The sequence below is a fragment of the Hypanus sabinus genome, chromosome 2, assembly GCF_030144855.1.
Source record: "Hypanus sabinus isolate sHypSab1 chromosome 2, sHypSab1.hap1, whole genome shotgun sequence".
Classification (NCBI taxonomy): domain Eukaryota; kingdom Metazoa; phylum Chordata; class Chondrichthyes; order Myliobatiformes; family Dasyatidae; genus Hypanus; species Hypanus sabinus.
In genome coordinates this window covers 117997576-118024742 of record NC_082707.1, presented here as the reverse complement: position 1 = coordinate 118024742, position 27167 = coordinate 117997576, and the positions used below count along the sequence as shown (strand labels likewise).

The window sequence follows — 27167 nt, the reverse complement described above, 5'->3', positions numbered from 1 at the left end:
AACAAATTTCTTCGCTTCTTCCAGAGTGTTGAAAAATCGTTGACTGTTGTCGGGCAGCACAATTCTAAGCTTCGCTGGATACATTAAAGCTTGTCTAAGTCCGATCGAATGAATCTCTGCCATCACTGGTTTAAAAGCGATCCTGGCTTTCATTACTTCAAAAGAATAATCCTCAACAATTCGAAATTGAAAGTTTTGGTAGGAAATCATACCTTTTTTACGAGCTAATCGAATTAAAAGCTCTTTCTCACGAGGATAATGAAGGCGAACAATCACCGCTCGTGGTTTATCACGCACAGACGAAAACCTCGCAACTCTGTGAGCGCGGTCGATAACAGGTTTAGTTTGCAAACCTTCATCACCGAAAATTTCCCATAGTAAATTAGAGAAAAATTCAGTTAAATCACCGGACTCAACTTTTTCGGAAAACCCGATAATACGCAAATTCTGCCTGCGAGATCGATTTTCGAGATCAGAAATTTTAAACTTATACTGATCTACAGTCTTAAGAGTCGATTGTACCTTCTTATCCAACACTTCAATTGTACGTACTTTTTCAACAATTAATTTTTCAAGAGTCGCCAACTTATCTTCATGCCGCTGAATAACCGATGCCTGCGACTGAAACTTAGTATCAAGCGATTTAACAGCTCCTTCAAGTTCAGACATTTTCATGGTAAACGTGTTTTCCAAACTTGCCATTTTACTTTCCAAACTTGCCATTTTACTTTGCAGCTTGTTATCCAAACCTGCAAGTTTAGTGTCCAGAAGATTCGAAATTGTTTCAACAGATAAAGGCTCCTTAGACGATTTCTTACTTGTAGCCATTTTAAGTTCGGCAAAGTTAGATCAAATATAGTTTTAAAAGAAAAAAAAGTCAATCGAAAATATCAACTCATTTGATTAAATTCGAAAAGATTAGATTAAAGGGTGATTATAGTTAGAAAAGTGAAGAGCGCCTAAAAGGCAGATGTTTACGTCGCCATCTTGAAACTCCACCCCCCGAACAGCTATCTAACAAATATAATTTACCTAAAACCCATTTTTTTAGATATTTGCAAGCTAGAAATTTTTTGTATAATGAGTTACAGTCTTTTTCGAAAGAATGTCCATTGGACATTACAGAAAGAATTTTAGCCCTTAATCCTTATCAAAAGGGTTTAGTAGCCATCATTTATAAGATGATCATGAATTTACAGTCAGATGTATCAGAAAAAATTAAGAAGGAATGGCAAGAAGAGTTGCTTTGTCCTATATCTACTGAGCAATGGGATAGAATTTTATTATTGGTAAATTCGTCCTCTAGTTGTGCTAAACATGCCCTAATACAATTTAAGGTTGTACATAGAGCTCATATGTTTAAGGATAAACTGGCTCGATTTTATTCTCAGCTTAATTCAACCTGCGATAGATGTCATTCTGATGTTGCTTCATTGACTCAGTTGTTCTGGTCTTGTCCTTGTTTACAACATTATTGGAAAGATATTTTCAGTATTATTTCAAGAGTTTTAAATATCAATTTCCAACCACATCCTCTTACTGCAATTTTCGGTTTACCAATGACGGATAATAACCGTTTATCCGCTTCATCTCAACGAATGATTGCATTTGTTACATGAATGGCTAGAAGATCTATTTTATTGAATTGGAAAGAAATTAATCCTCCAACTGTATTTCAGTGGTTTTCTCAAACTATTTCTTGTTTGAGTTTAGAAAAAATTAGAAGTGTGGTTTTTGATCCTTCAGTTAAATTTGAAGACACTTGGAGACCATTTGGAGACGAGTTGGATTGTCTTTTCCTAAACCTTACTTATATTATCCTTAATTATTTGGATGGAGGTTCGGAGTTATTGGCACTACTGTATATGTACTTAATATTATTCAATGGCCCATGTTGGTTAGTGTTTTTTTTGTTCTTTTTCTTTCTCTTTTTTTGGGGTCTTTCTTTTTTTTTCTTTTTACTTTTTTGTTCATTAATGTTCTGAGTTTGAGAGGTTATATATTTTTAATATTATATATCTGAATGTCAATTAAACTATTAATTATGTACTCTCAAACACTTTGTATTCATGTTTCATTTATGTTTGTTTAAAACTAATAAAAAGATTTAAAAAGAAAGATTGGGAGAGAATTTAATATGACCTTTGTTAATGAAGATTGGCTTCGAGTTTTGAGAAACGTAAATTCTTCTTCTGTATGTGCTAACCATTGTTTAATTCAATTTAAAATTGTACACCGTTATTTCTTAACAAAGAAGAGACTATCTAAAATATTTCCCAGTATAGATAACTATTGATAGATGTAAAACTGAAGTAGCTACTTTGTCACATATGCTCTGGTCATGTTCTTCATTAAAATCATTTTGGAAATCTTTATTTTCTACAATTTCTAAAGCTTTGAAAATTAATTTACAACCTAATAAATTGACTGTTTTATTTGGAATAGTTCCACATCATATTCAGGGTATCTCATCTTCAGATCAACATGTATTTGTAGTGCATTTGTTACACTACTGGCAAGAAGAGCTAATTTATTAAAATGGAAAGGTATTTCTTCCCCAACATTAATTGAACGGTTTTCTCAAGTGATGTTATGTCTTAGTTTGGAAAAATTCAGTAGAACTTTTGAAACCTCGATTTGATTTGAGAGAAGATGGGGTTCTTTTGCCAAATATTATCATTTAATTTGAATTGTTATATAGTTTCCTTCCAATTTTTTAATATAAATATGAAATGGCGGTTGATGACTTTTTAAAAAATATTTAGATGATGGTCAAACGTATTGCTCTGGGGGGGGGGGGGGGTTTATTCCTAATGGGTTTTTTCATATATAGTGAGTGGGTTTTTCTTTTCTCAGTTAGATGGGGGTCCTTTTTTTCCTTTTTTCTATACATAAATTTTTTTCCATTTTTATATTTCAAGATCAGTTTTTCCTTCTCTTCAGCTTTATTAATTGTATATATATATTAATCTGTTAAAATTTTGTATCATTTTATAGCTATTGATGATCATGTACCAATAAAAAGATTTAAAAAATGAAAATGAAAAAATGAAAACAAGAATGGTGTTGTGAGGAAACAAATCAGCTCTGATCAAATGGCAGAACAGACTCAATGTGCTGAATGCTCTAATCCTCCCATTTTATGGAAACTAACTTCTCTGGCTGGCAAGTATATTAATGCAGTCCAATCCCTGTACTAATTTAGTCCCGATTTGGAGCACATCTCTTGAGTGAGAACCATGGGGCAGCTGACAAGCAGGATTAAACCACGAGCTAGAGCTTTCTGCAATATTTGCATATGAACAACTGTCTAAAATTGCATTTGTTTTGACAATAATCTGAAATATAACATCCACAAATCTTAAATGCAGTGGTGTCTCAAATGTATGCAAAGCAGTGCACATGGCAAACTACACACCCCCTCCCTGCCTGTCTATGACATACAATGGTCGCAAATTAAAATGAAGCATGTGATCCAGGCTTTCTCGAGAGCATTACAAACACTTTTGCCCAGATGGGAACATCTTGCCACGAGATAGCCTTCTAATTACTCACTATCTTGACTTGGAATTATAATTGTTGTTACTTCACTGACGTTAAATCCCAATCCTGAACACCCTATCCAATGGTACTGAGACAGTACCTGCACTGGCTAAAATTGATGGCTTACCCTTTGAAGGCAATGAGAGTTGACCAATAAATTCTGACCCCTGAAAGCAAAATCCACACTGTAGACTAATCAAAACATTCTCCTAATCTGTTAAAGATTGCAGTTTTTTTTATTTCATCGCACACCAACTAAACTTAAATGCAAAATATCTCTTACCATTGTGTCCCTTCGGCATGCACTTGCTTGTTCATTGTCTTCAATTATTTTATTTGCTGAAACTGAGAGCGTGCACAAGTTAAATGCAGTTGAATTACTGAAATAAACTCTGGAAAATTGGCATGCGTGAAGTTGGTTTATGTACACACTCTCACTCAGGACAATACAGGGGGAAAAAAAACACATCTTGTCCTTGAGAGAAATGAGACAAATCAGTCAAATGTGGTCAAAATGACTTCCATTCAGTTCTTTAAGTGTCCCAGCAGAGAATGTAAGAGTGCTCCAGCGGAGTAGCTAGCACAGTGCTACATGCATCCACTATTACCGCTTTTAGAAAAGGAAGGAAAACCTGATATTTAATTCAAAGGCACCTATCAAAGCTTTCCAACCTGACCCGAAAGAACATTTTATACAGGATGAGGCAAGTGGATTTGAACTGGTAACACGGTCTTAACTGGTCCAGGACCAGGTAATTGAAGAGAAGGTACAGTAAAAGAAATGCTGGCAAAACAGAAATTCTATAAAAAATGACTTTGAACACTAGCTTAATTCTGTTTGAACTGATAATGCTTTGCAATGTGAACATTCCTTTTCCCAGTACTTGTACTTTGAAGCAGCAATCAGTTTTTTCATGCACTCATTTCCAAGTGAATTATTTCTTTATGAATAGCATTGCTGTTTTAGCACTGTATTCTCACTGCTCCAGGGATTCAGGTTTGATCCCAGCCTCAGGTATTGTCTACGTGAAATTTGTAAATCTTTCCTGGAGCACATGGGTTTCCACTAAGTGTTTTATTTTTCTCCCACTCTTGAAGATGTGCTAAAGGTTAAAAGGTTAAAAGCTATTCCTCAATTTAGGCAAGTAGTAAACGATTCAGACTAAAATACCAAGAGTTGATGTGGATAAGAGAGAATAAGTTGCAGGACTACAGAAAAATAGAAGGAAAATAAGACTGATTGCTATATTAAAAGTAAATAAACCAAGAATACACTTATATAGGCAATTGAAAATCTGATTCCTACCAGGATCAATCAGGTTGTTCTCCAGTATGACCGCACAATTCTGTACCCTGTTGCTCAATGTCTCATTTTCAGATTGCAATTTTCCATTTTTAATCATATAATCATGTACCTGATCCTGTTAATAAGAAGTGGAGAACTGAATCAAAATATTAGAGTCAGAAATAGAAGATGGCTATGAGGAGAGTTAATAATCTGGTCAATTAAGTTTTTCAAAATCAAAAGCCCTAGTAAAGGAACTATTTACTATAGTACCTTAACAAAAGATGTTCACAAGCAACTTTTATTGTGTTCTTGCACTTGGATGACACTTTCCTAATCTACTCCTTTTTGAAGCCAAAGTTTCTGTTCTTGCCACTCTAATCAGTCACAATATTACAATTCAATAAAAATGTATTTCCCTTCCTCATCCTCATCTTAACCCACACTAACTTTAACATCTAACAGTGACTGGAGTGGGAATAGCTAAAGATGGCACCAGATGTTTTATGCAGACCCAGGCGACTTCTTCCAGGTAGTCTGCAAAATAGCTTATTCTTCTCTTCTCATGGCTCTTTCCTTTTCAAGGTGGCCTGCTGGCATCTGTGATCCACAGCTACTGCTCAAACTACAGTTTTCCACGGGTGGTGGGCTCTTGCCGTTGGATTCGCCATGTGGCCTGGAATTTTGGTATCTCCAGGTGTGGCCTGAAAGACGTGCACCCTTTGAATGCAGCCCCATGGACGACCTGATCTCTAGCTGATGTCACCGACTGAAGACTGAAATATTGGGACAGCGAGTGCTTTATACAGCTGTCAAAGGACGGCCCCTGCACTCGAGCGATCACTCTCTCTCTCTCGATGGTGTGTGTCTGTTGATCTTCGAGTTGGGGAACTTGGACAACCGATGTGGCAGATTGTAACATTGGTCTCCCTTTATTGTTGCAGGAGCGACAGTTCTCTTACACCCCCCCCCCCCAACCCGCTAATAAGAGAAAAAGAGAGCTTGTTTGAGATGCCAGTGTTGGGATGGACAGTAGTTTTTGATACTCCGGATCATGGTCTCTTTGGGGTTGCTTCCATGGTGTGTGGGAGGGAGGTGTCGCTTTTGCTGGAGCAAGATGGGTGGGGGGGGGGGTGACAGGGCTCTGGGGTTTCTACATTTTTCTGTCATTCATTATTTGGGTTTTTTTCCCCCCATTTTGTGGATGTCTGTGAAGAGCAATAATTTCAGTTTGTATACTGCATCACTCTCTTCACAGGCTCAATTCCTCCTCCTTTAGGTTCCAGTTCACCTTCAATTTCAATCCAGCTCATTCTTCCAACTCACTTAAGAACCTTGCAATCATACGCCTGCTTATTTTCACCATCTGCTAAAACCATCATCGTGCTATTTTAACTTTCTGACTGGGCTTTTCTTATGCCAGAATGGCCAGTGAAGAAGACAGATACAACGGAGTGGCAGGGCTGTAGAGAGACAAATTGGTAGAGCAGATTGACAGTATGCAAAGTCAAGGGCGAGGAATATGTGGAAGAATAAGATGAGAATTGGAGGAGGCTGTGAGATGGAGGTACCAATTCATCTTCCCACTACCTACAATCTGCAGGTAAGGGTGCAAGGTAAGGTTTCAGGTTTACTTTACAATCTGACATAATTTGTTCCTTATAGAATATTATTGGTAAATGCTCAGTTCTGGGAAAAATTTGGGATTTTAAGAAATTTCTCAAAATTGTTGACCTCAGGTGGGAAACAGTGACCTGTTAGCCTGATTTTATGGCACTTGAATGTGCAAATATCATGTAGGTAGACAAAGGTTTCCTCATATCCATCCCATTGAAAGCAATCTATTATTTTGAGGATTTGTTTTGTACAATAGTCTTTGATATTGTTTGTCTCAGTACTTTGATGGCTTCTAAAAGTGATTAAATCAAAAACAACAAATTTGATAACTGAATGAAAATTAATAATTGCTTATAAGTGCTTCATGATTAAAGTGGAAATAAATGTGTCAACTGGCAGAAAACCTTACCTTAGCTAACTTCAGTTCTTGCTTTAATTGCTGCTGGGCAACTTCTAATAGCTGATTTTGGTCCCTTAACTCTGCTTCAACCACTTTCAGGGCCATAAACCTGAGGAAAACGGCAGTGAGGAACAATGCTTTAATTTGCAGTTCAATGTCCAAGTTCAGAGATTTATGCTCATGTTGCAATGATTCATGATGTTCATGGGGATGAACCTTTTGAGTGTACACAAATTGGTGATTATCTTCTAAAAAATTTTTACATGCCATAGTAATTTTGAGCAGAAATTATCACTGATGAATTAGTAATAATAATTATGGATTTTCAGAAAGTTGTGTTCTACTATTGACAAAAAATGAGATTGAAATAAATGAAACATTTTATAAATCATAAATGATTAACCTTTCAAAAAATAATTGAAAAATATTATATCTAATAGTACTGTTATTGTAACCACTTACTATCCAAATTTTGATGTGATGCCAGTTTTGCAATGATTTCAAATGTAAGCCTATGTGTCCTGTGAAAATATCTCACTGCTCTTGGGCTGTTAGAAGAATCATTTACAGCTTCTTTTGGCAGAAAATAATCATTATGTATATTTTTATTGTGGGTGGAATTTAAAGAAGAAGCTTTGCACTTGCCATAGGTTCACCACCTAATGCCCACTTCCTTAGGAATTTAATTTTATTTCTAATAAAAGAGGTGAGAACAGTTTATCCATAAATACCCAGTTATGGATAATAGAGAAACGTTGCCCTAGAAGGCACAGACCAAAACTCTCTAGACTCCTCTTCTACATATATAGTACTATAGTTAAATCCAAGAAATGGAACATATAGTGGCATGCAAAAGTTTGGGCACCTCTGCTCAAAATTTGTTACTGTGAATAGCAAAGCGAGTAAAGGATGACGATTTCCAGAAGGCATAAAGTTAAAGATGACACATTTCTTTAATATGTTAAGCAAGATTACCTTTTTATTTCCATCTTTTACAGTTTCAAAATAACAAAAAAGGAAAAGGGCTTGAAGCAAAGGTTTGGGGACCCTGCATGGTCAGTACTTAGTAACACCCACTTTGGCATTGTTATGTGTGCTGAACAAACCAGATGGAAATGGGGTCCAGAGCACCCCCCCCCCCCAGGAACGAGGGGGAGGGGGAGGGGGAGGGGGAGGGGGAGGGGGAGGGGGAGGGGGAGGGGGAGGGGGAGGGGGAGAGGGAGGGGGAGAGGGAGGGGGAGAGGGAGGGGGAGAGGGAGGGGGAGAGGGAGGGGGAGAGGGAGGGGGAGAGGGAGGGGGAGAGGGAGGGGGAGAGGGAGGGGGAGAGGGAGGGGGAGAGGGAGAGGGAGAGGGAGAGGGAGAGGGAGAGGGAGAGGGAGAGGAAGAGGAAGAGGGAGAGGACTGATTTATGTATTGTGGCTTCTTCACTGATTATTTACCTTTTGCTACAAGGACACATTTGCTCGTTAACATTCTTGCTGAGACAGCAGGGAGTGGACTAGTTTGATGGATGGCTGATACCCTGTCAGTGGGGATAAAAGATGGATCTGGGGAGACACCCCTCAGACACACCAGTGGACACTGAAAGAGTGTTGTGCACCCACAGGAAGGTGGGGGCTTAGAGGACCGAATCAGGAGATCGGTCACAAAGCTCACAGTGCGATGGCAGGGCCGGTGGGGGCTTGTGTGTGTGTCCACTCATGCCAGAGTGATGAGTCCACCACAGAAGAATGGTCTAGTCGAGAATGGAGGGGTCATAACCGAATGACCACATCAGTACAACAGAACAAGATGACAACGGAATGTTTGCCTGCTGCAGCTGCTCATCTCTCGCTCGCTCTCTCCCCCCAACATTGTAACACAACAACTACCTCAGCACGAACGCAACTGAACTCTATATTCTCTTATGACAATTCATTTACCCCTAGACTTTGATAGAGCTTGTTCTTTTACTGTTGATTATTATTCCTACACTTCTGTTTTTATTATTGCTAACCTGTTTTATATGTATATTGGCATTTTTGATACTGTATTGTTTAGTCTACTAATAAACACCTTTAGTTACAGTACCACCAGACTCCAATGTATCATTCCATTTCTGCTGGTCTGTTAACCCAGTTACAGGGTACATAACAGCATGTATCACAGCTTGTAAACGCTTTCTGTAGCCAGCTAAGAGTCTTTCAATTCTTGTTTGGGGGATTTTCGCACATTCTTCCTTGAAAAGGCTTCTAGTTCGGAGAGATTCTTGGGCTGTCTTGCATACACTGTTCTTTTGAGGTCCATCCACAGAATTTTGATGATGTTTAGGCCGGGAGACTGAGGACCATGGCAAAACCTTCAGCTTGTGCCTCTTGACACAAGTCCATTGTGGATGGTGAGGTGTGTTTAGGATTATCCTGTTGTAGAAGCCATCCTCTTTTCATCTTTCAGTTTTTTTTTTAAAAAAACACAGACGGTATGATGTTTGCTTCCAGAATTTGATGGTATTTAATTGAATTCATTCTTCACTCTACCAGTGAAATGCTCCCCGTGCCACTGGCTGCAATACAAGCCCAAAGCATGATTAACAGTTGGAGAAGTGTTCTTTTCATGAAATTCTGCACCCTTTTTTCTCCAAACATATCTTTGCTCATTGCAGCCAAAATGTTCTACTTTAATCTAATCAATCCACAGGACTTGTTTCCAAAATGCATCAGGCACTTCAGATGCTGAATTTTGTGGTGAGGATGCAGGAAAGGTTTTCTTCTGATGACTCTTCCATGAAAGTCATATTTGTGCAGGTGTCACTGTACAGTAGAACCGTACACCACCACTCCAGGGTCTACTAAATCTTCCTGAAGGTCTTTTGCAGTTCTCTCGTAAAGTTTTCTTGGTCTTCCAGACCTCAGCTTGACCTCCACAGTTCATGTTAACTGCCATTTCTTAATTACATTACGAACTGAGGAAATGGCTACCTGAAAACACTTTGCTATCTTCATATAGCCTTCTCCTGCTTTTTAGGCAGCATTTATATTAATTTTCAGAGTGCTAGGCAGCTGCTTAGAGGAGCCCATGGCTGCTGATTGTTGGGACAAGGTTTGAGGAGTCAGGATATTTATAAAGCTTTGAGATTTGCATCACCTGGCCTTTCCTAATGATGACTGTGAACAAGCCATAGCCCTAACAAGCTAATTACGGTCGGAGACCTTGGTAAAAGTTATCTGAGACCTGAAATTTCTTGGGGTGCCCAATCTTTTGCATGGTGCTCCTTCCCTTCCCCCCACTCTAAAATTGTACACAAAAATACACTAATCTTGCTTAAAATGTTGAAAAGATTGTTTCATCTTTAACTTTATGACTTTTGGAGATCAGTTCACCTTCTACTGTCGTGGTTTCTCATGCCCCACAAACGGCCAGGAGACGCAGAAGTTTCTTCAAGAAGTATTAAACTTTAATTTGCAAATCAAAGCTGAGACAGTCATTGAGCTAGTCGCTGATTGCCCACCGATCCTTGTACATAGTATTTTTTATAGCAATCTCCTAGTTTAGTTGTATTAGCATATCCAATCGGTCTACAGTTGCATATCACAAGTACATCTGCCACTATTGTTTCTATCCATTGACCTAATCATGTTCTAATCTACATCTCTTAGCTACCTCTTATTAACACACCATTGTCTTCTACATTCTTAAGATTTCATTCTCCTACTAAATTGGATACATGCATAGCAAATAGCAAGCTCAAAGCTGACTACATAGTTTTGTTTACACAGCAAACAATGCAACTTTTATACTCCAATACTACTCATTTAACTATTCACAGTAACAAGAGATTTTGAATAGGGGTGCCCAAACATTTGCATACCACTGTACTGTTAAAATTGATCAACAGCCAAAAACTCACTTCTCCATGTCAGCACGAGTCATTCTTGATAATGAAGGCATTTTCTTTCTGGAAATAAAAACAGACAGTTAGACATACCTCCACATGTTCACACTGCTACTATTCCCACATTTTTTGTGGTCCAATTGACCTTGAGAGCTGGCTGCTGTGACTGTCTCAAGAGATGACCTGGTCTCCAACAATTAGGCCCGAGGCACCAACTTTAAAAGGCAGTTGATTATAAACATCGATAACCAGATACATTTACCAGTTAACTAAAAACATAATTAAATGTTGAAATTGGAGAACAAGTAAAAATCAGTTAACTTTGTGTTCAAGATAGACAACCCTGTTAAACTGCAGTGATGTTTGGTACTACATCACTGACAAAAAGCTATGGGTTCGGATGTGTCTATGAACCAACAGTTCTCCCTGGAACCGCCAGATGAGAAGTATTATTTCTCCAGCCTAATATTAATACAATTTATTTCAACCACAAATGATAAGTATGTCACAGTATATGAATATTTAAAACATCAAAAATTGATAAAACTATGGTAATGCTGTATTAGGCAAATAGTAAACAAAGTGAAAGGGAAATGTGGTGTTTGCACAAATATGCATTCACTTGAAAATTATAGCAACCATGTGTTGACTTTGATCCATAGCTAAATATTAGAATTTTTTCATATTTTTTTCTTACTTTTATGCTTACTTCTGCATGTCAAAAAGTTGACAAAAGCCAGTTATACAGCACAGGAGCAGGACTTTTGGACCAAATCATCCATGCCAAAGTTGTTTACCTGAGTTTGTTTCCTTATATTTGAGACATATCCCTCTATATTCTATTGTCTCACTTTGCAGTTATTGTAAATGCCCGCAAGAAAATTAATGACAAGGTTGCACACGGTGACATCTATGTACTTTGATAATAAATTTACTTTGAACTTTTTTAAAAAACTTTATATACTTGCCTAAATATCTCCTAATTCCCATATTCTCAGTATCCTGTGTGAAGAGTCGTGCTTCAGAACCTCTCTCATCAGGATAATCTCCAACCCGATGGTATGAATATCGATTCCCCCCCATCCTCTATCCCCAGTGTGACCTTCTATCTCTTCTCATCTACCTATCACTTTCCCTTGGACCTCCCCCTCCTTCTTCCTTTTCTCCTATGGTCCATTCTCTTTTCCTATTAGATTCCTTCTTCCAACCTTTGACCTTTCCCACCTGTCTGGCTTCACTTACCACTTTCCAGTGAGACTCCTTCCCTTCCCTCACTTTTTATTCTGATGTCTTCCCCCTTCCTTCTCAGTCCTTAAAAGGATCTCAGCCCAAAACATTGACAATCTATTCATTTCCATAGATGCTGCCAACCTGCTGAGTTCCTTCAGCATTTTTGTGTGTGCTGTTTTGGATTTCCAGCATCTGCAGACTTTCTCATGTTTATTTGATATTTTTAGATTCCCTTACAATGGCTGTGTCTTACAAAGTGATTATTCTCTTCATAAATGAAGATAACAGTCTTAGCCTATCCTTATAGTTCAAGCCCTCCATCCCAGTGACATCATCATGAACCTTTTCTGTGCCTTTCCCAACTTAATGACACCCTTCCTATACCACAGATTTCCAGGTGCACTTTCAGTCTTTTGTAGTTGTAACAAAGTTCCAATTATTGTACTCAATGAAGATCAGCCACATGCCTTAACCTCTCAATCTTTCTATGCCTCCACTTTGAGAGCATCTCAGTGTTGTATGTGGTGGTATGTATGTATTCTGACAATAAATTTTAATTTGAACTATGTACCTTCACCACGAGGTTCCTGTTCTACAACACACTGCAAGTTCTGCCCCAGTTTAACTTACCCAAGTGCAGTTCACACTTGCCAAAGTTAAATCCTACTTGCATTTTTAGCCCACATTCCAAGTTGGTCGAGATCGCTTTGTAAACACAGATAATACATTTTACTGCCTACACCAGCACCAAATTTGTTGTCCACAAATGTATTAACAACGTCATCACCCAAATTGTTAATACAGATGGCAAACAGCAAACGACTGGTCACAGTAATCTGAAAAATAGTTTTCACTACTACTAACTACTTCCTTCTATCAAACCAGTTTTACATCCAGTTGGTTAACTTGGTTGGGTTTACATGATCTAACCTTTCGGAACAACATACTATGTGAAACTTTGAAAAGTCTTGCAAAAGTCCAAGTAACCCACATTTACTGCCCCGTCAATGCTCTAGGTCACCTTTTCTAAAAAAAACTCAACCAATTTTGTGTAACAGTTACCGTGCCAAAGCTGTGCTAACTACCTCTAATCAGTGCTTGCTTTTACAAATGCTGGCAGATCCTGTCCACCAGCATCCTCCCCAACCACTGATGTTAGGTTCCCCAGTCTCATGTGCCCTGGCTTGTCCTCGCAGTTTTCATAAATAAAAGGCACAACATTAGGCATCATGAAGTCTTTCAGTATATCATCTACACTAAAGCTACAAATCTCTCTACAAAGGCCCCAGCAATATCTTCCCGAGCTTCCCAAACATTTGTCCACCTTAATATGGTTTAAGACCATTATGATATAGATATGTTCCAAGACATCAAGATTCACATCTCTCAGTTCCTGATTTTGCATAAACTTCCTCACAGTAACAGCTAACAAGTGATCTCACCTATCCCTTATTATTCCACACAAACAACCCCACTGATGCTTAAGAAGACCTGTTCTCTATCCTTTTGTTCTGAATATACTTGAATTAATTTTTAAAAGAACATTTCCTAATCTACCAGAGCCAACTCAGAGTTAATACCAAGTTGACCTTGTAAAGTCTTTCAAATGAGGTTTTTTTAAAAATAAAGCTTGTGGACTTGCAATTTACCTTACTGACTCAGATGATGGGGTGATTTTTACCTTTTATTTAATGCAACATTCCCCTGTTTTGAAGTGGCTTCAAAACTGACTGCACTTGAAGTTTTTTGTGAAAAGTTAAATGTCTGAGGTAAATCTTTCTCCGGCTTTGCCAGTTTTGGGTTGGCATGGAAACGTTTTGCTGAAGGTTGTAAATGATCACTTTCTAGGACAGAAAAATGGAACAGTGACGTTATTAAACAAACGTAAAGCAAACCAGCACCGCAGAAGTTGAAAATTTTCATCCAGAACTTTACATGTCAAGCTGAAACAATGAATTAACTGCTCATCTACTCATTGCACCCAAACCTTCAGTGATCACTAGTCTATATATTCCTGATCCACCAGCATTCTGTTCAAACTCCTTTGTGCCTTATCTCTCCCTCCTCCTCTGCAATTGCTCCAACAACTTGGTCCAGTATTTGAAATTCCCTGACTAAAAGACTTCACTGAAGACATTGTCTAATAACTACACAATTAATAGAGCTTTCAACTACCTTTTGCCCCTTGGCAAAATCCTATGGCTTTGCTGTTTTTAGTCAATTTTAATTCTATTATGCTTCTATAATTGAACCCACCAAATAAATGCAAGATGCCATGCATTGTGATGCAAAAATAGACATGCACTTAACTATTAAGAAATTGACACATGCAAAAGTCAAATGCTTTTGAACAATTCAACCCTTAACTATATTTGCACATTATTTTGTAGCTAGATTACCTGCTTTTGGCGCCCTGCCAGTGGAAACCTGCAGCTGAGAAAGGGCAGTTCGTGTGTCTTTTGGTTGGTAAACAGGTAATTTAGATCTCCGCATCTTTTCCAACAGATTTGCAGTGAATTTGTCTGCAAGTCAATCTTATAGTGCAAACCTTTAATAACCCCTAAAAAAAACATCATTACAAACTAACAAATGTGTACAAAGTATGATATTAAATAAAGATTTCAAAAAACAGATTCTGAAAATCTGAATTCAAAACAGAAAAGGCTGGAAACTCAGCAAGTTACACAACTGTGGAAAGATATAACTATTTTTTGGGCCAAAAACCATTTGTTAGTTCTGTTCTGCCAAAAGGTCTTTGTTCCTCTTTCCACAAAGACTTACGTGTACCTCCTTCAACCTCATTTGGTCCCATCAGTGAGGCCTCCTCTACATCAGCAAGGCCAAATGTAGACTTGGCATCCGTTTTACAGATACCTACGGTCTTTCTGTAATCGCGAACCTATGGCATTTCAATTCCACTCAGACCCGTCGCTCTTCAGCCTTCTCCACTTCTTGGATGAGGCCAAATGCAAACAGTAACACCACCTCACATTCTACCTAGACAATATTCAACTCAATGATATAAAACTTTCATTTTCCAATTTCAAGTAACACATAAACAGTACGTTCCTTGCTCTCTTCTAGTTCACGCAAATTCTCTCTCCTCCTTTCCCCCCCAACCACCTCTAGATCCCAGCTATCCAGTTTCATTTCCCCTCTGCCCACCTAGTTCCTACATATCACCTACATCATAAATATTGAGTCTCTTATCAGATAAACTCTTCTTAGGCTTCCAAACGAGTACAGGTATTGATTTTAACCAACAATTCGATGACAACCTCTGCCATCTCTATCAGGGTTAATGTCTGGGCATGACTAGTCTGATGCTCTCTACCTTCATCTTTCCTCCAATCCTAGTTACTCCATCTCTCTCCTTTCCGTTTCTACTCATCATCCATCATCACCTAAAATCATCCTTTCCTCCCCATATCTATCTGGCCTTCACCCCCCCCCCCCACACCTTCTCAACAAGGCCATTTATTCTTTACAGTCTCAATCCTGATGCAAAGTCCTGACCCAAAACATTGACCACCTGAGCCGCTAAGACTTTCCAAGTTTGTTTATTAGCTACGGAGATCACACCCACCCTACCCCGTTTACGGCTCTCCTCGGGACGGATTCTCCCTCTCCCTCCCCCTCCCCCTCCCTTCCAGGACAGACCTAACAACGGCCTCCTCCATGAACGGCCGCCCCACTGCACAACCCAACTGGAAAAGTCCTCCCCGAACCTGCCGCCACGATTCAAACACTGCCCCGCCTCCACAGTGACTTCACTTCCCTTTCGAAATCTACACTTGAGAATCCCTCCTTTTTCTGAAGCGAATTCCCCTTTTCAATTATGTAATTTTCCCACCCATTTCTTTTGCTTTGAAGAAGCGAATTGAGGGGAAAAATCCACAACGATCAATTAGATACACCGACCTGCCGACGGCGAACTCATAGTACGCATGCGTAGTGGGGCTACCGGCAATCACCCCCCCCCCCAATGCCGGTCGCCGTCAACGCTCCCAACACGCATGCGCAACCAACGGAAAGGCGGTTGAATTTAAATTCTAAATGTGAGCAGCTGCGGCTTGATTAGTGGCGGCGACCGCCCTGGGTTTGGCTTTTGTTGTTGGGAGATTGACTACGGGCCCTGTTCAGGTAACGAAAGCAATAATTTTCAACGTAATGGTTGTCATGAGTTGGTTGATCTTAGTCTATGCTGAGGGGTCATTGCACGCGTTCGTTCCCTCTGTCACTGACGCCCACAGAATGTCGGGTCTAGCCTTATTCCAGTCCTGCTGATGAAAACCGAATCCAAATGTATTCCTTCTTCTGGTAGATTGTCGGTGAGGAGCCTATCCTCCTCCTCCCTCCCTTTGGTGGCTGCGATTTGTGGAATTGTGCACGGTGAAGAAGGCTGTCAAAGGACGAGGCAGAATATAGATCGTTTACAGATATGGGCAGGGAAATGGTTTAATCCATGTAAAGGAGAGGCGAAATTTAAAGGGAAAGTAATAGTTAATGTTAAGGCATTTAATTGCATTGGACTTGATCCCCAGGGATCCAAATCCATGAATCCCTATGTGGTCATATAAATAAATATGGTGGCAAAGAAAGTACATGGCATACTTTCATTGGTCATAGCACTGAGTATGTGAGTCAGGAAGTCATGTTGCAGCTAAATAAAACTTTGGTTAGGAATAATCTGTGTAATTTTGGTTACCCCATTACAGGAAGGATGTGGGGGTGTTGAAAAAGGTACAGAAGAGATTTACCAGGATGTTGTCTGGATTAGATGATATGAGAAGAGGTATCTGGGCAACACTTGCAATATTGAAGCATAGAAGGCTGTGGACCAGGTTCTAGTAAATAGCATCAGTATTGATGAGGACTAGATAGTTGCCATGGATATGGTGTGCTGGGGTGCTAATTGATTAAATGCTAGACTCATTGGGCATTGAGTGACCTAAATTGTGGAAAAGCACCGGGTTTCATTGAATGGGAAACATGTTACATTAGTTTATTTGATAAATGGCTAATTCCTATTAAACAAAATCCAAAACAAGAATTTGAGTTGTTAAATTCTATAAAAAGTGGTAATTACCGTGCCAGACAAAAGGAAAGAAGGGTAACACCTGCAAACCTAAACACAGGTAGTCTTTCCTAGCAACACACACAAAATGCTGGTGGAACGCAGCAGCCCAGGCAGCATCTATAGGAAGAAGTACAGTCGACATTTCGGGCCGAGACCATTCGTCAGGACTGATTGAAAGAAGAGATGGTAAGAGATTTGAAAGTAGGAGGGGGAAATCTGAAATATAGGAGAAGACAGGAGGGGGTGGTGTGAAGATAAGAGCTGGAAAGGTGATTGGCAAAAGCGATATGAGAAGGAGAAGGGAAAGGATCATGGGATGGGAGGCCTAGGGAGAAAGAAAAGGGGAGGGGAGCACCAGAGGGAGATGGAGAACAGGCAGAGTGATGGGCAGAGAGAGAAAAAAATAGGGGGAGGGAATAAATCAGGGATGGGGGTCGGCCCAAAGTGTCGACAGCGCTTCTTCCTACAGATGCTGCCTGGCCTGCTGTGTTCCACCAGCATTTTGTGTGTGTTGCTTGAATTTCCAGCATCTGCAGATTTCCTTAGTGTTCTAGTCTTTACTAGAACATTTTTATTTTTGAAAATTTGCCCTTGTCTGTAACTGTTGCACTGAGTGCTGCTTATTAATAAATACTATTTTTATTGAAGTGATGTTGAGCATCACAGCCTTGACACAACATTGGTCTACGTATGTTGTCTGGTGCTCTGCTTTCTAGTGAACCGTATAGTAATGCTGAATACAAAATACCACAATGATATCAAATCCATGCCAAATCTGCGACATATTCTGCAGAGCTGGTTACATCGCCAGTGGTGTACACTGTTGGGACTTCTAATTTTTAAAAGCGAAAACAAGTTGTATTTGTATAGCCCTTACTCTGTACTGGACAAGTTCACTGAACTGGTGAAGAAAATACTTTGAAGTAGGATTTAAACACGGAGCTTTTTAAATTCTGAAATTAGACTAGTACCATTGTAGAATAATTTTCCAGTCATCCTTCTGGAATCTTGATTAAATAATTAAAAGGGCAACGTCCGGAGTTGGTATAGCAGGTTCAAAATTGAACAAATTCGTAAATTGTGTTTTTTCTGTTGAGATTTTAGTTCTAGTTCTTCACTTTTGGAATGTTATCCGACATAGTTTCTTCAGTTTGTTTGTAGTATTCTGAGCCATATATTTCATATTAATTAGTTTTTTCCTTGTCCTCTGTAGGTGTAAACCATGGATGAAAATTGCTTTGTATTACCAGAGGCTAAGTATGTATTTCTGTAATATCCCTCACCTTTATTCACTCTCCCATTCTGTGTTGTGTGTGGTAGTGAGGTTTTGTGCCTCTTTTGCTGTAAGTAATAACATTAAAATATTAATGAGGTTCTTGTACTTTAGTTGTGGAAATCGATGGGACTTCACCCTCAGTGTTTCCCCCATCTTTGGCTATAGTTCACTTATTTTTCTCTCACTTCGTTTGGTTAATAACTGCAACTGCTGTGCCAATTGTTCATGCAGTTCACATGAAATAGAAACCAGGACCCCTCAAAATTCTGTTTGGCAAAGGTGCCAATTTCAAGTGATTTTGTAAGACACCAATCAGTATTTTTTTGGAAAATGATGTGGCATACAGTACTATACAATATTATCATCTTCCGATATTTTTAGAACTCTTGAGAGTTCGATCCTTGGACAGCCAATGCATTTACATTCTCTTGCAACAGAATTCAGCCTTTTTCCGGTTAGGAGCCTTGTAAATGAGCTGTCTTCTGTTCACAATGATAACATAAATATATATAGTAGGTGTTTATGAGAAAGAAAGGAAAACGGTTAAATTTTAATGCATCTGGGCATTTGCTATGACACATTAATGGGCAATAGTCCTTACTTAAAGCCTGTTAAATGTTCTTATTCGCAGTGGAAGATTGTGACTTTTAACCTTCTCTTTGTGTTTCACTTTTTTATTTTTTATATGTTCCTATTTGAAATGAAAGAGAAGATTGGTAGCTCGGGTTGGCTGCTTGTTTCTTGGGTTTTTTTTTACCGATCTTGGATGTTAGGTTATAGACGTTTCATCAGTAGTGTGCCATTGAGTGTTTCTGCCGAGTGCTCGCGTATATATTGGTCCAACTCGTTGTTCTGATTGGTTGGCTGTTGTAACGATCCTATGCGTCTGTGGGATTGAAGCCGCGGAACCAGTGGAGATCACTCAGCTAAAACGGTTAGCGGGACCCAGTGGAGTCTAGAAGCCAGTATGACAGCTAAACAATCAGAACAATGAGTCGGACCACCACAAATGTGAGCATCCAGTAGAAGCAGCATTCAATTGCGCTTTGATGTCACCTTGAATGGTGAAAAAATGTTTGCGACATAACCTCCGGGCTTGGCTAACGTCGTACAATGTCTTATCTGTCAAATGTGATAAAGTGCATTTCCTCTAATGTTTTTTCATTTTCAATATGTTTAGTCAGTACCAGGATGATACAAGATTTTATTCGCTTTTCATGTTCCTCAGTCTTTCATAGCTCTATAGAGCACCCAGTCTTGGTCTTGTGACTATTGCCTAAAAAAGCCCCCATCTCGTTTGCATTTATGATGCCACTCCTATAGAATATAATGGAAGTTGTTCTGAATGTTCTGTCTTATTTTGATTTAACTTTTGCATTGTATGTTTACCACAAATCCACTATCCAACTGTTTAAAAATCCAAATATTTGGCATCTGGCTCACCAAATAATGCTTACTGCACTTCATTTCCATTCACCGGAGCCTTGTTCCCTTAACTCCTTTCAACTTGCCTGGTTCAATGGAAAATTTATTATTGCACCATGTAATGTCTTATTAAAAATTAAAATGTCAGGATATTATAGAAATACCATCCAATAGCAATAACATCAATCTAGCGGTACTGAGTTCTGAGCATGTCAGTTTATTGGCATTTCAACTGTTTTTGATCACAAGGCTGTCTATTTTACCACCTTGTCTTTGGACTCCATCCTTCAGTTACTCAGAAAACTTTATGCTGATGCCTTCTTCATTCCTCTGGTCCAAAAGGATACATTAAATACTGATATTTCAGAAACCCCTTTAGGCTTCACTGTCCTGACATTTAAAGTAATGACTGGGTATTACCCTGTGACATTTCTGGAGAAATTTGAGGTGTTTAAGGAAGGGTTCATCAGTAGTCAATGCAAAAGAATACTCATTAGCAAGTGTCATGTGTAGAGGAGTCATGGAGTTGCATATCTGTAGATTTCTGAAGATAATTGGTCAGGTAAATGTAATGGTTAAGAATGCAACAACGTTTGTGTAAATGCAACAGGCTGTGTTAGAACTGTATAAAATGTTAGATTATTGGTACTGTGCAAATTCCAGTCAGCTCATTGCAGAAAGAATGTGATAATATGAATGGACGCACAGTACATTTTAAAGATTTTTGACAGGTTGAAGCTTAGCATTGAGGAAAAGTAGTTTATAATTGATTAGGTTGAGCAAATATGTGCCTTAAAATACTTGTATGATCCCAGTGCATCTATTGTCATCGAAATTCTGTATGTAATTCGGTCTTCCCTGAGTAAATTAAATACAGTGTTAAACAATTAGCATTTTTGTGCATCCTTTTTACAATATAGCTTTGCCACTATGTTGTAGTAGAAATTGTATGAGTGTTGGTCTCATATCTTGCTTTTTCAGTGCTGACGTTACAGAAGAGAAATGCAAAAAGAGACAGTCTGGAGTAAGTTTATATTAATCGTTTTCACATGACATAATTGCCATTTTCATTCATACACTTTGTTACTATAATGTCATTTTAAAAATTGTATAGTATGGTGTAACAAACAAGTCAAAATTAGGTTTGTATAAATTAAATTATAATTAATGTTGAAAATTCATTTTTTAAAATATGTGATGAAAATGCATTGTACCCCTCCATTTAATTCTTGCAATTCTTTTTCTCATTAATTTTCTTTGCCAGTTAATGTATTAGGGAGTTAACTTTCACAGGGGTGCTAAGTCTTCATTATTAATGTGTGCTCTTTGATGGTACACAGTAATAGTCAGCTGAATTGCAAGGGGCAGATGTGAGTGCCTATAATTTGTATCAGTGCCTAGATTTCTTTCTTGTAGTTGTACAGTGTAATATGTTATAAATTTTGTTTGAGCCTGGTAAATAAATTGGTTTATTATTATAAACATGTACTGTGCCATGAAGGTTATGCTTCAGTGTGTTAAACTTATTTTATCTGTGATGCTATAGTGTATACATGAAAAGAACCTTTAGGTCAGGAGACAGGGAGGAATTGAAAAGTGTGCAGAGGGAGCTAAAGGAGAAAATCAAGGTAGCTAACGAGGAATACAAGAGAACAAGACTGGGCAGAGTAGCTCATGGGAGGTGTGGAAAGACATGAAAACCATCACTGGCTTCAATCAACCTAGCAGTAGAACCTTGGAATGCAGTCGTGAATGGGCTAATAAGTTAAACTAATTCTTCAATAGGTTTGACAATTGCCCTCCTGTTCACACATCCCCCCAGCTCACCAGTCCAGGTGCTGAGGCACCCAATGCTCCCTCAGCACCAATGCCACAACCCCTCCCCCCCCCACCCAGTTCAACATGTGGATGAACAACACTGGCTACCACTATTTACATCCCCTCCTTGCCCTGCACCTACCATCAACAACCTCTACATATGAACTATTGTCCTGATCTTCACCTGCATCAGCCCCCACCTTCCACCAACCTCCCAGTGAACATGGATTTACCTTTACTACTGAACAGGTGAGAAGGGCTCTGGGGACACTCAGACATGGCAAAGCATTGGGATCAGATGGTGTGAACCCCAAGGTCCTGAAGGAGTGTGCTGAGCAGCTGTGTGGAGTTCAGCACATTTTAAATCTGAGTCTCATCCTGAAAAGTGTCTTACCTGTCTGGAAAATACAGTCCCAGTACCCAAGAAGGGCCAACCAAAAGTCTTGAGTGACTACCATCCAGTGGTCCTGATCTCACGCATCATAAAGACCTTTAGAGAGGCTGGTCCTGGCTTACCTCCAGCCCCTAGTCAGCTCAGCACTCAAACCCCTGCAGTTTGCCTACTAGGAGCACATTAGAGTTGACAATGCTGTCATCTACATTCTGAACAGAGCCCACTCCCATTTGGATAATCAGGGCAGCACTGTGAGGATCATGTTGCTTGATTTCTCCAGTGCCTTCAGTACCATACAGCCCTCATTGCTGGGGAGGAAAGTGTCATTCATGCAGGTTGGCACTTCCATCGTTTCCTGGATAATTGGCTATCTGATTGGTAGACCACAGTTTGTGCATTTTCAGAGCTGTGTGTCAGACATGGCTATAAACAGCACTGGGGCCCCAGAGTATTGGTTCCCTTCCTATTTACTCTGTACACCTCAGACTTTAGATATCACACTGAGTTTTGTCATCTGCAGAAATTCTCTGATAACTCTGCAATAGACAGATGTAAAAAGGGAGGACGGGAGGCTGAATACAGGGCCCTGGTGGAGGACCTTTTCAAATGGTATAAGCTGAATCATCTGCAGTGCAATGTCAGTAAGACAAAGGAGGTGGTGATGGACTTCTGGAAGACTAAGCCTGTACTGTTTCCTGTTACTATTGATGGTGAGGATATGGATGTGAGGACCTACAAGTGCCTGAAGGTGCACCTGAATGACAGACTTGTGTGGAGCACCACAGAGCCTATATACAAGAAAGGCCAGAGTCACTCGACTTCCTGAGGAGACTGGGGTCTTTTGGGGTCTGCAGGCCTCTCCTTCACATGTTCAACCAGTCTATTGTTGCCAGTACAATCTTCTATGTGGCGGTGTGCTGGGGCAGTGGCATCAACAGAGGTGATGCCAGCAGGCTCAATAAACTGATTAGAAAGACTCTGGTTCAGTTATAGGAGTCAAACTAGACACACTGGAGGCTGTGGTAGAACAAAGGACCCTGTGGAAAATCCTGGCAATTCTAGACAATCTTTTTCGCCCTCTGCATGCCACCTTGGCTGAACAGAGGAGCACTTTTAGTAATAGACTAAACCAACTGTGCTGCTATGAGGTCATTCTTATCCTTGGACATTAAGCTCTATAATGAGTCAATCTATAGCAAGAGCAATGATGACCCCCTTGTGTTAGACTGTTTGAGATAACTTTTTTTTATTCTTTCTTACTTCTCTTCAAATATTTGTATATCTCTTGCCCTTGTAATACTACTGTGACACTGTAATTTCTTTTGGGATCAATAGTTTATAGTCAGAACTTTCGATCATAAACATCTGCAAGAATTCACTTGTGCAGGATGAGTTTTGATATCCAGCACAAATTCTCAGTTCTTCTGGTTGCCAATTCTCAATTGCACCAAGTTAAATTGTTTCCACCATTATTGAACATTACTGTGTTAAAAAGCTTAAGGCAACATTTCTTCAAAATGCTGAATTTTGAATGTAATGTTATATTTTGGCAAATATTAATCTATGCTGTTTGTGTTTATTGTTAATCTCCTTTCTGCCATCTCTCCCAACCTTTCCAAGATATTAAAGTCTTCCAGGAGTCCACTTAGAACTCTGAAAGAAACTGATATCAACCAAAAGGTAACTCAAATTTATTGAAGAAATATTTGCAAACAAAATCCTGAAAACACTTTGAGCCTCTGAATCGTCAGTACGTTGTAGCTTTCAGTTAGGGATGGTTTAATGAATAAACTGAACATCGAGAAATGTATTGGCCCAATGTGTATCAAGTAATTGATTGGTCCCAATCCCTAAAATTCTTGTAATGCTTAAATCTCAGTAGTGACTGATGAAGTTTAGATGCGCTTATGATTTATTGTTGGGCAATGCGTATAGAATGGCATTTAGAAAAAAAAACTGCTTTTGGTAATATTTATTTTACAATAAAAATGAAGCTAATGTTTAAGACTATCTTGTTGATGTGCTAATAATCAACTCAAAGAAGGACTGTTGCAGACATGAAAATTTGACCAATTTTCTATTTGTTCTGTTTGAGGTGGAACCAGTGAGTAAACTTCGTAGGAGTTCTCGAAGAGTCAGTTTTGCAGATACTAAGGAAGTTAAGTAAGTAGAAAATATACTTTTATTTGTAGTAGCTTAACTTGACCTGGGGAGAGTGTTGGAATGTACTTCCAGTGCTCCTGTTGCATTTTGACAAGTTTTGTCCTAAAACCTAATTTTGATATTGAGTGAGTAGAAATGGGGAGGGGGAGATATACTCATTTTCTATTATAAAATTTGTAATCTTCAGTTTGAACTTTTGTGAATTGATCATACAAATCCTAGAACACAAAATACTGTAATCATTAGAGTTGGGGGCTATCTGTAGATAGAGAATTGGTTACAATTTTAAAATTAATTTCTTCGATTTTTCTGTCTCATTTCCAACCTGTGTATTTATATCAATTGAGAGATGCTGTATCAATCTACAGATAACTGGATTCATAGTAGTAGAAACTTTATTTATAACTCCCAGTGATGCATGTTGAGACAGTGATTAGTGAAGTGTTTAGGATGTTGGTATTCACTAGAGTACAAGAATAGGAAAGTTAACTTGAACCAAGTTAAAACTCTGCAGAGGTCATTACTCCAGTGATACATCATCTTCAAGAAGGACATGGAGGCCCTGGAGAGGGTGCTGAAAGGATCATCTGAATGATTGGAATACTGAGACATTTCAGTTTCAGGGTAATACTATTGTTTTTGGAGCAAAGAAGGTTTAGTAGAAATTTGAAGATGTGTAAAGATTGTAATTGATTTAGTTGGGTAAGGAGAAGGGAAGCTGTTCCATTTGAGTCAAGGACTAAGAAGTGAAGTAATTTGAATTGGGTGAAAACAAGTTATTTTTGATTGTTAGGGTCTTCGGTTAAAGCTGAAATGGATTATTTGGTACTTCTAGCTGAATGTGGTTGCACTGTCACAAAGAAATACAACTTGCAAAGTGGTTAGAGAGTTTTACTTTAATCTGTTTGAGTGCCTAGTTAATGAGGAACTATGTAACCAGAATAGGTTTGATTGTGTATCAAATTAAATAATCTTATTTAATTTCCTATTGAAACTCTGATTTTCTCTCTACTCAGATTCAATCTTCTTTTTATAAAATCTCAGATGTATAGATCTTTTAGTTCTGGAATTCCATTGTGGCATGAGCTTCTCGAAAGCAGGAAGCCTACATTTGCTTTTCCAAAGTCATTGAGGCTTCTTGTTGATTCAAGGAAGATGTGAAGTGTAAGCTTTTCCAAGATGACTTGAAGGTCTCACTAGACTGAAGTCATTCCTGTTCATTTAATAATCCATTTGTATAGCACTCTTATTATGAAACTACATTGCTTAATATAGTGAGAATAGCTGTAAACATTGAAAGAACTTTTTTCTTTTCAGAAAAGAATTAAGGAGCCAGATATTGAATGCAAAGATCAGTTTTGAATGTTATTTTCCTGATTTTTGGATGTCTTTGTCTTTTTTTTCCAGGGAGTATGTGAAAGATAAAATGATAATTCAAGATGATATGGAAAATGATGAAACTACTTGCACGTTGGAGTGCAGACAAAACATCGAGATTCATAATTCAAGTATGTGAGTTTCTAATTATAGGAGTTCAGGAAAAATGGAAAAACATTGTGTACTATTTGAATGAGAAATTAAATGATGTTTTCTTTCAAATTGTTGAAATTAAACATTTTGTTTTCATTTGTAATCATTTTATGTATTTTAAAATTTTAGGAACAAGCAGCCAAAAAGAGAACCAGCAACAAGAGTTGGAAAGGTAGGGGGTGACCGTTTTCTTGAGCTGCTGAAACGAATCTGTTGACAGCGATCTCAAGTTGTAAGTTAAAAATATTGCGAAAGATGGATAATGTGGTAGTGTTCATGGCTTAATGGTCAATTCAGAAATCTGATGGCAGTGGGAAAGAAGCTGTTCTTAAATTGTTGAGTCGGCCTCTTCAGGCTTCTGTACCTCCTCCCTGATGGTAGTAGGTGAAGAGGACATGTCCTGAACAGTGAGGGTCTTAAGATAGGCATGCTCTTGACTATAGGCAGCATTCTGGTGAAATTGCTCTGCACAGTCTCCAAAGGTTCCATATCCTTCCTATAATGAGACGGGCAGAATTGAACATGATATTCCAGGTGTGGATTAATCAGTTTTTTAGAGCTGCAACATTACCTCGCTGTTACTGAATTAATACCCTGACTAATGAAGGCCATCGTGGCATGCTCTTTCTTAACCACCTTATCAACTTGGACTGCAATTTTTGGGAATTTATGAATGTGAACCCAAGATTCCCCTCGTCTTCCACACTGTTAAGAATCCTGCTATTAACCTTGTGTTCTGCCTTTAGATTCGACCTTCCAGAGTGAATCACTTCATACTTTTCCAAAACTGAACTCCATCTGCCACATCTTAGCCCTATCAATGCACCATTGAAACCTAAAACACCACTCTACACAATCCTCCACACCACCAACCTTGTTATCATCAAACTTACTTATCCACCCTTTCACTTCCTCAGGTAAGTCATTTATGAAAATTGCAGAGAGCAGAGGTCTCAGAACTGATCCCTGAGGAACGTCATTGGTCACTCGCCTCCAGACAGAATGCTTTCCGTCTACTACCACTCTCTGCCTTCTGAATCCACATAGCCAGGTTCTGGATCCAATGTCTCTTAACTTTCGGAATGAGCCTACTCTTCCCTCTCCTGATGGTCACCCAGCTACCTGTGTCCTGCACCTTTGATGTAACTACTTCCCTGTATTTCCTGTCAATCCACCCCTAAGCCTTCAGAATGATCTGCAGTTCGTTCAGCTCCAGCTCCCTAATTTTGACTGTAAGAGGCTGCAGCTGGATACACTTCTTGCAGGTATAGTTGCCAGGGACACTGGACGTCTCCCTATCTTTCCACATCCTGCAAGAGGAACACTCCACTCACCTGGCTGGCATTCCCACTGCCCTAACTGTATAACAAGAAAGAAAATGCTAGCCTCCTCTCTCCTTGCCTAAGCCTTTGAGCCAGAGCCTCAAATTCCCCACTCTTAAGACCTATCATGACAATGAAAAGGCAATTGAAAAGGGAGGAAGTCATGAAGAGAGAATATAGGAAACTGGGTAATAAGCTTGTTAGTTAGTAGTG

General features: G+C 39.0%; 2 protein-coding genes across 2 annotated transcripts in view; one reads left to right on the top strand and one right to left on the bottom strand.

Annotated features, from left to right (window-relative positions):
• The window catches only part of LOC132405352 (small kinetochore-associated protein-like), a 32066-nt gene extending 16366 nt beyond the window's left edge, over positions 1 to 15700 (bottom strand). The window contains exons 1-7 of the mRNA XM_059990093.1: positions 15607 to 15700; positions 14346 to 14506; positions 13628 to 13790; positions 10732 to 10779; positions 6855 to 6954; positions 4850 to 4964; positions 3827 to 3888 (exon numbers count right to left, since the gene is read on the bottom strand). Coding sequence (XP_059846076.1) covers positions 3827 to 3888; positions 4850 to 4964; positions 6855 to 6954; positions 10732 to 10779; positions 13628 to 13790; positions 14346 to 14439 — 582 coding nt within the window. The 5' untranslated portion in view covers positions 14440 to 14506; positions 15607 to 15700. The remainder of the gene's footprint in view (positions 1 to 3826; positions 3889 to 4849; positions 4965 to 6854; positions 6955 to 10731; positions 10780 to 13627; positions 13791 to 14345; positions 14507 to 15606) is intronic.
• A 257-nt stretch (positions 15701 to 15957) lies between these two features.
• Positions 15958 to 25855, top strand: LOC132405344 (kinetochore scaffold 1-like). The gene is made up of 7 exons (XM_059990081.1): positions 15958 to 16089; positions 18240 to 18283; positions 20709 to 20751; positions 23560 to 23619; positions 24035 to 24102; positions 25510 to 25610; positions 25762 to 25855. Exons 2-7 carry the CDS (start codon positions 18249 to 18251, stop codon positions 25806 to 25808), a joined length of 354 nt encoding a protein of 117 aa, XP_059846064.1. The 5' UTR covers positions 15958 to 16089; positions 18240 to 18248; the 3' UTR covers positions 25809 to 25855.
• The last annotated feature ends 1312 nt before the right edge of the window (positions 25856 to 27167 follow it).

Excerpts from the sequence above, each read along its gene's own strand:
- LOC132405344 (XM_059990081.1), top strand. The coding sequence starts at position 18,249 with ATGGATGAAAATTGCTTTGTATTACCAGAGGCTAA. Across the intron at positions 18,284-20,708 it reads TTTGTATTACCAGAGGCTAA|TGCTGACGTTACAGAAGAGA; the intron begins GTATGTATTTCT and ends TTGCTTTTTCAG. Across the intron at positions 23,620-24,034 it reads AAACTGATATCAACCAAAAG|GTGGAACCAGTGAGTAAACT; the intron begins GTAACTCAAATT and ends GTTCTGTTTGAG.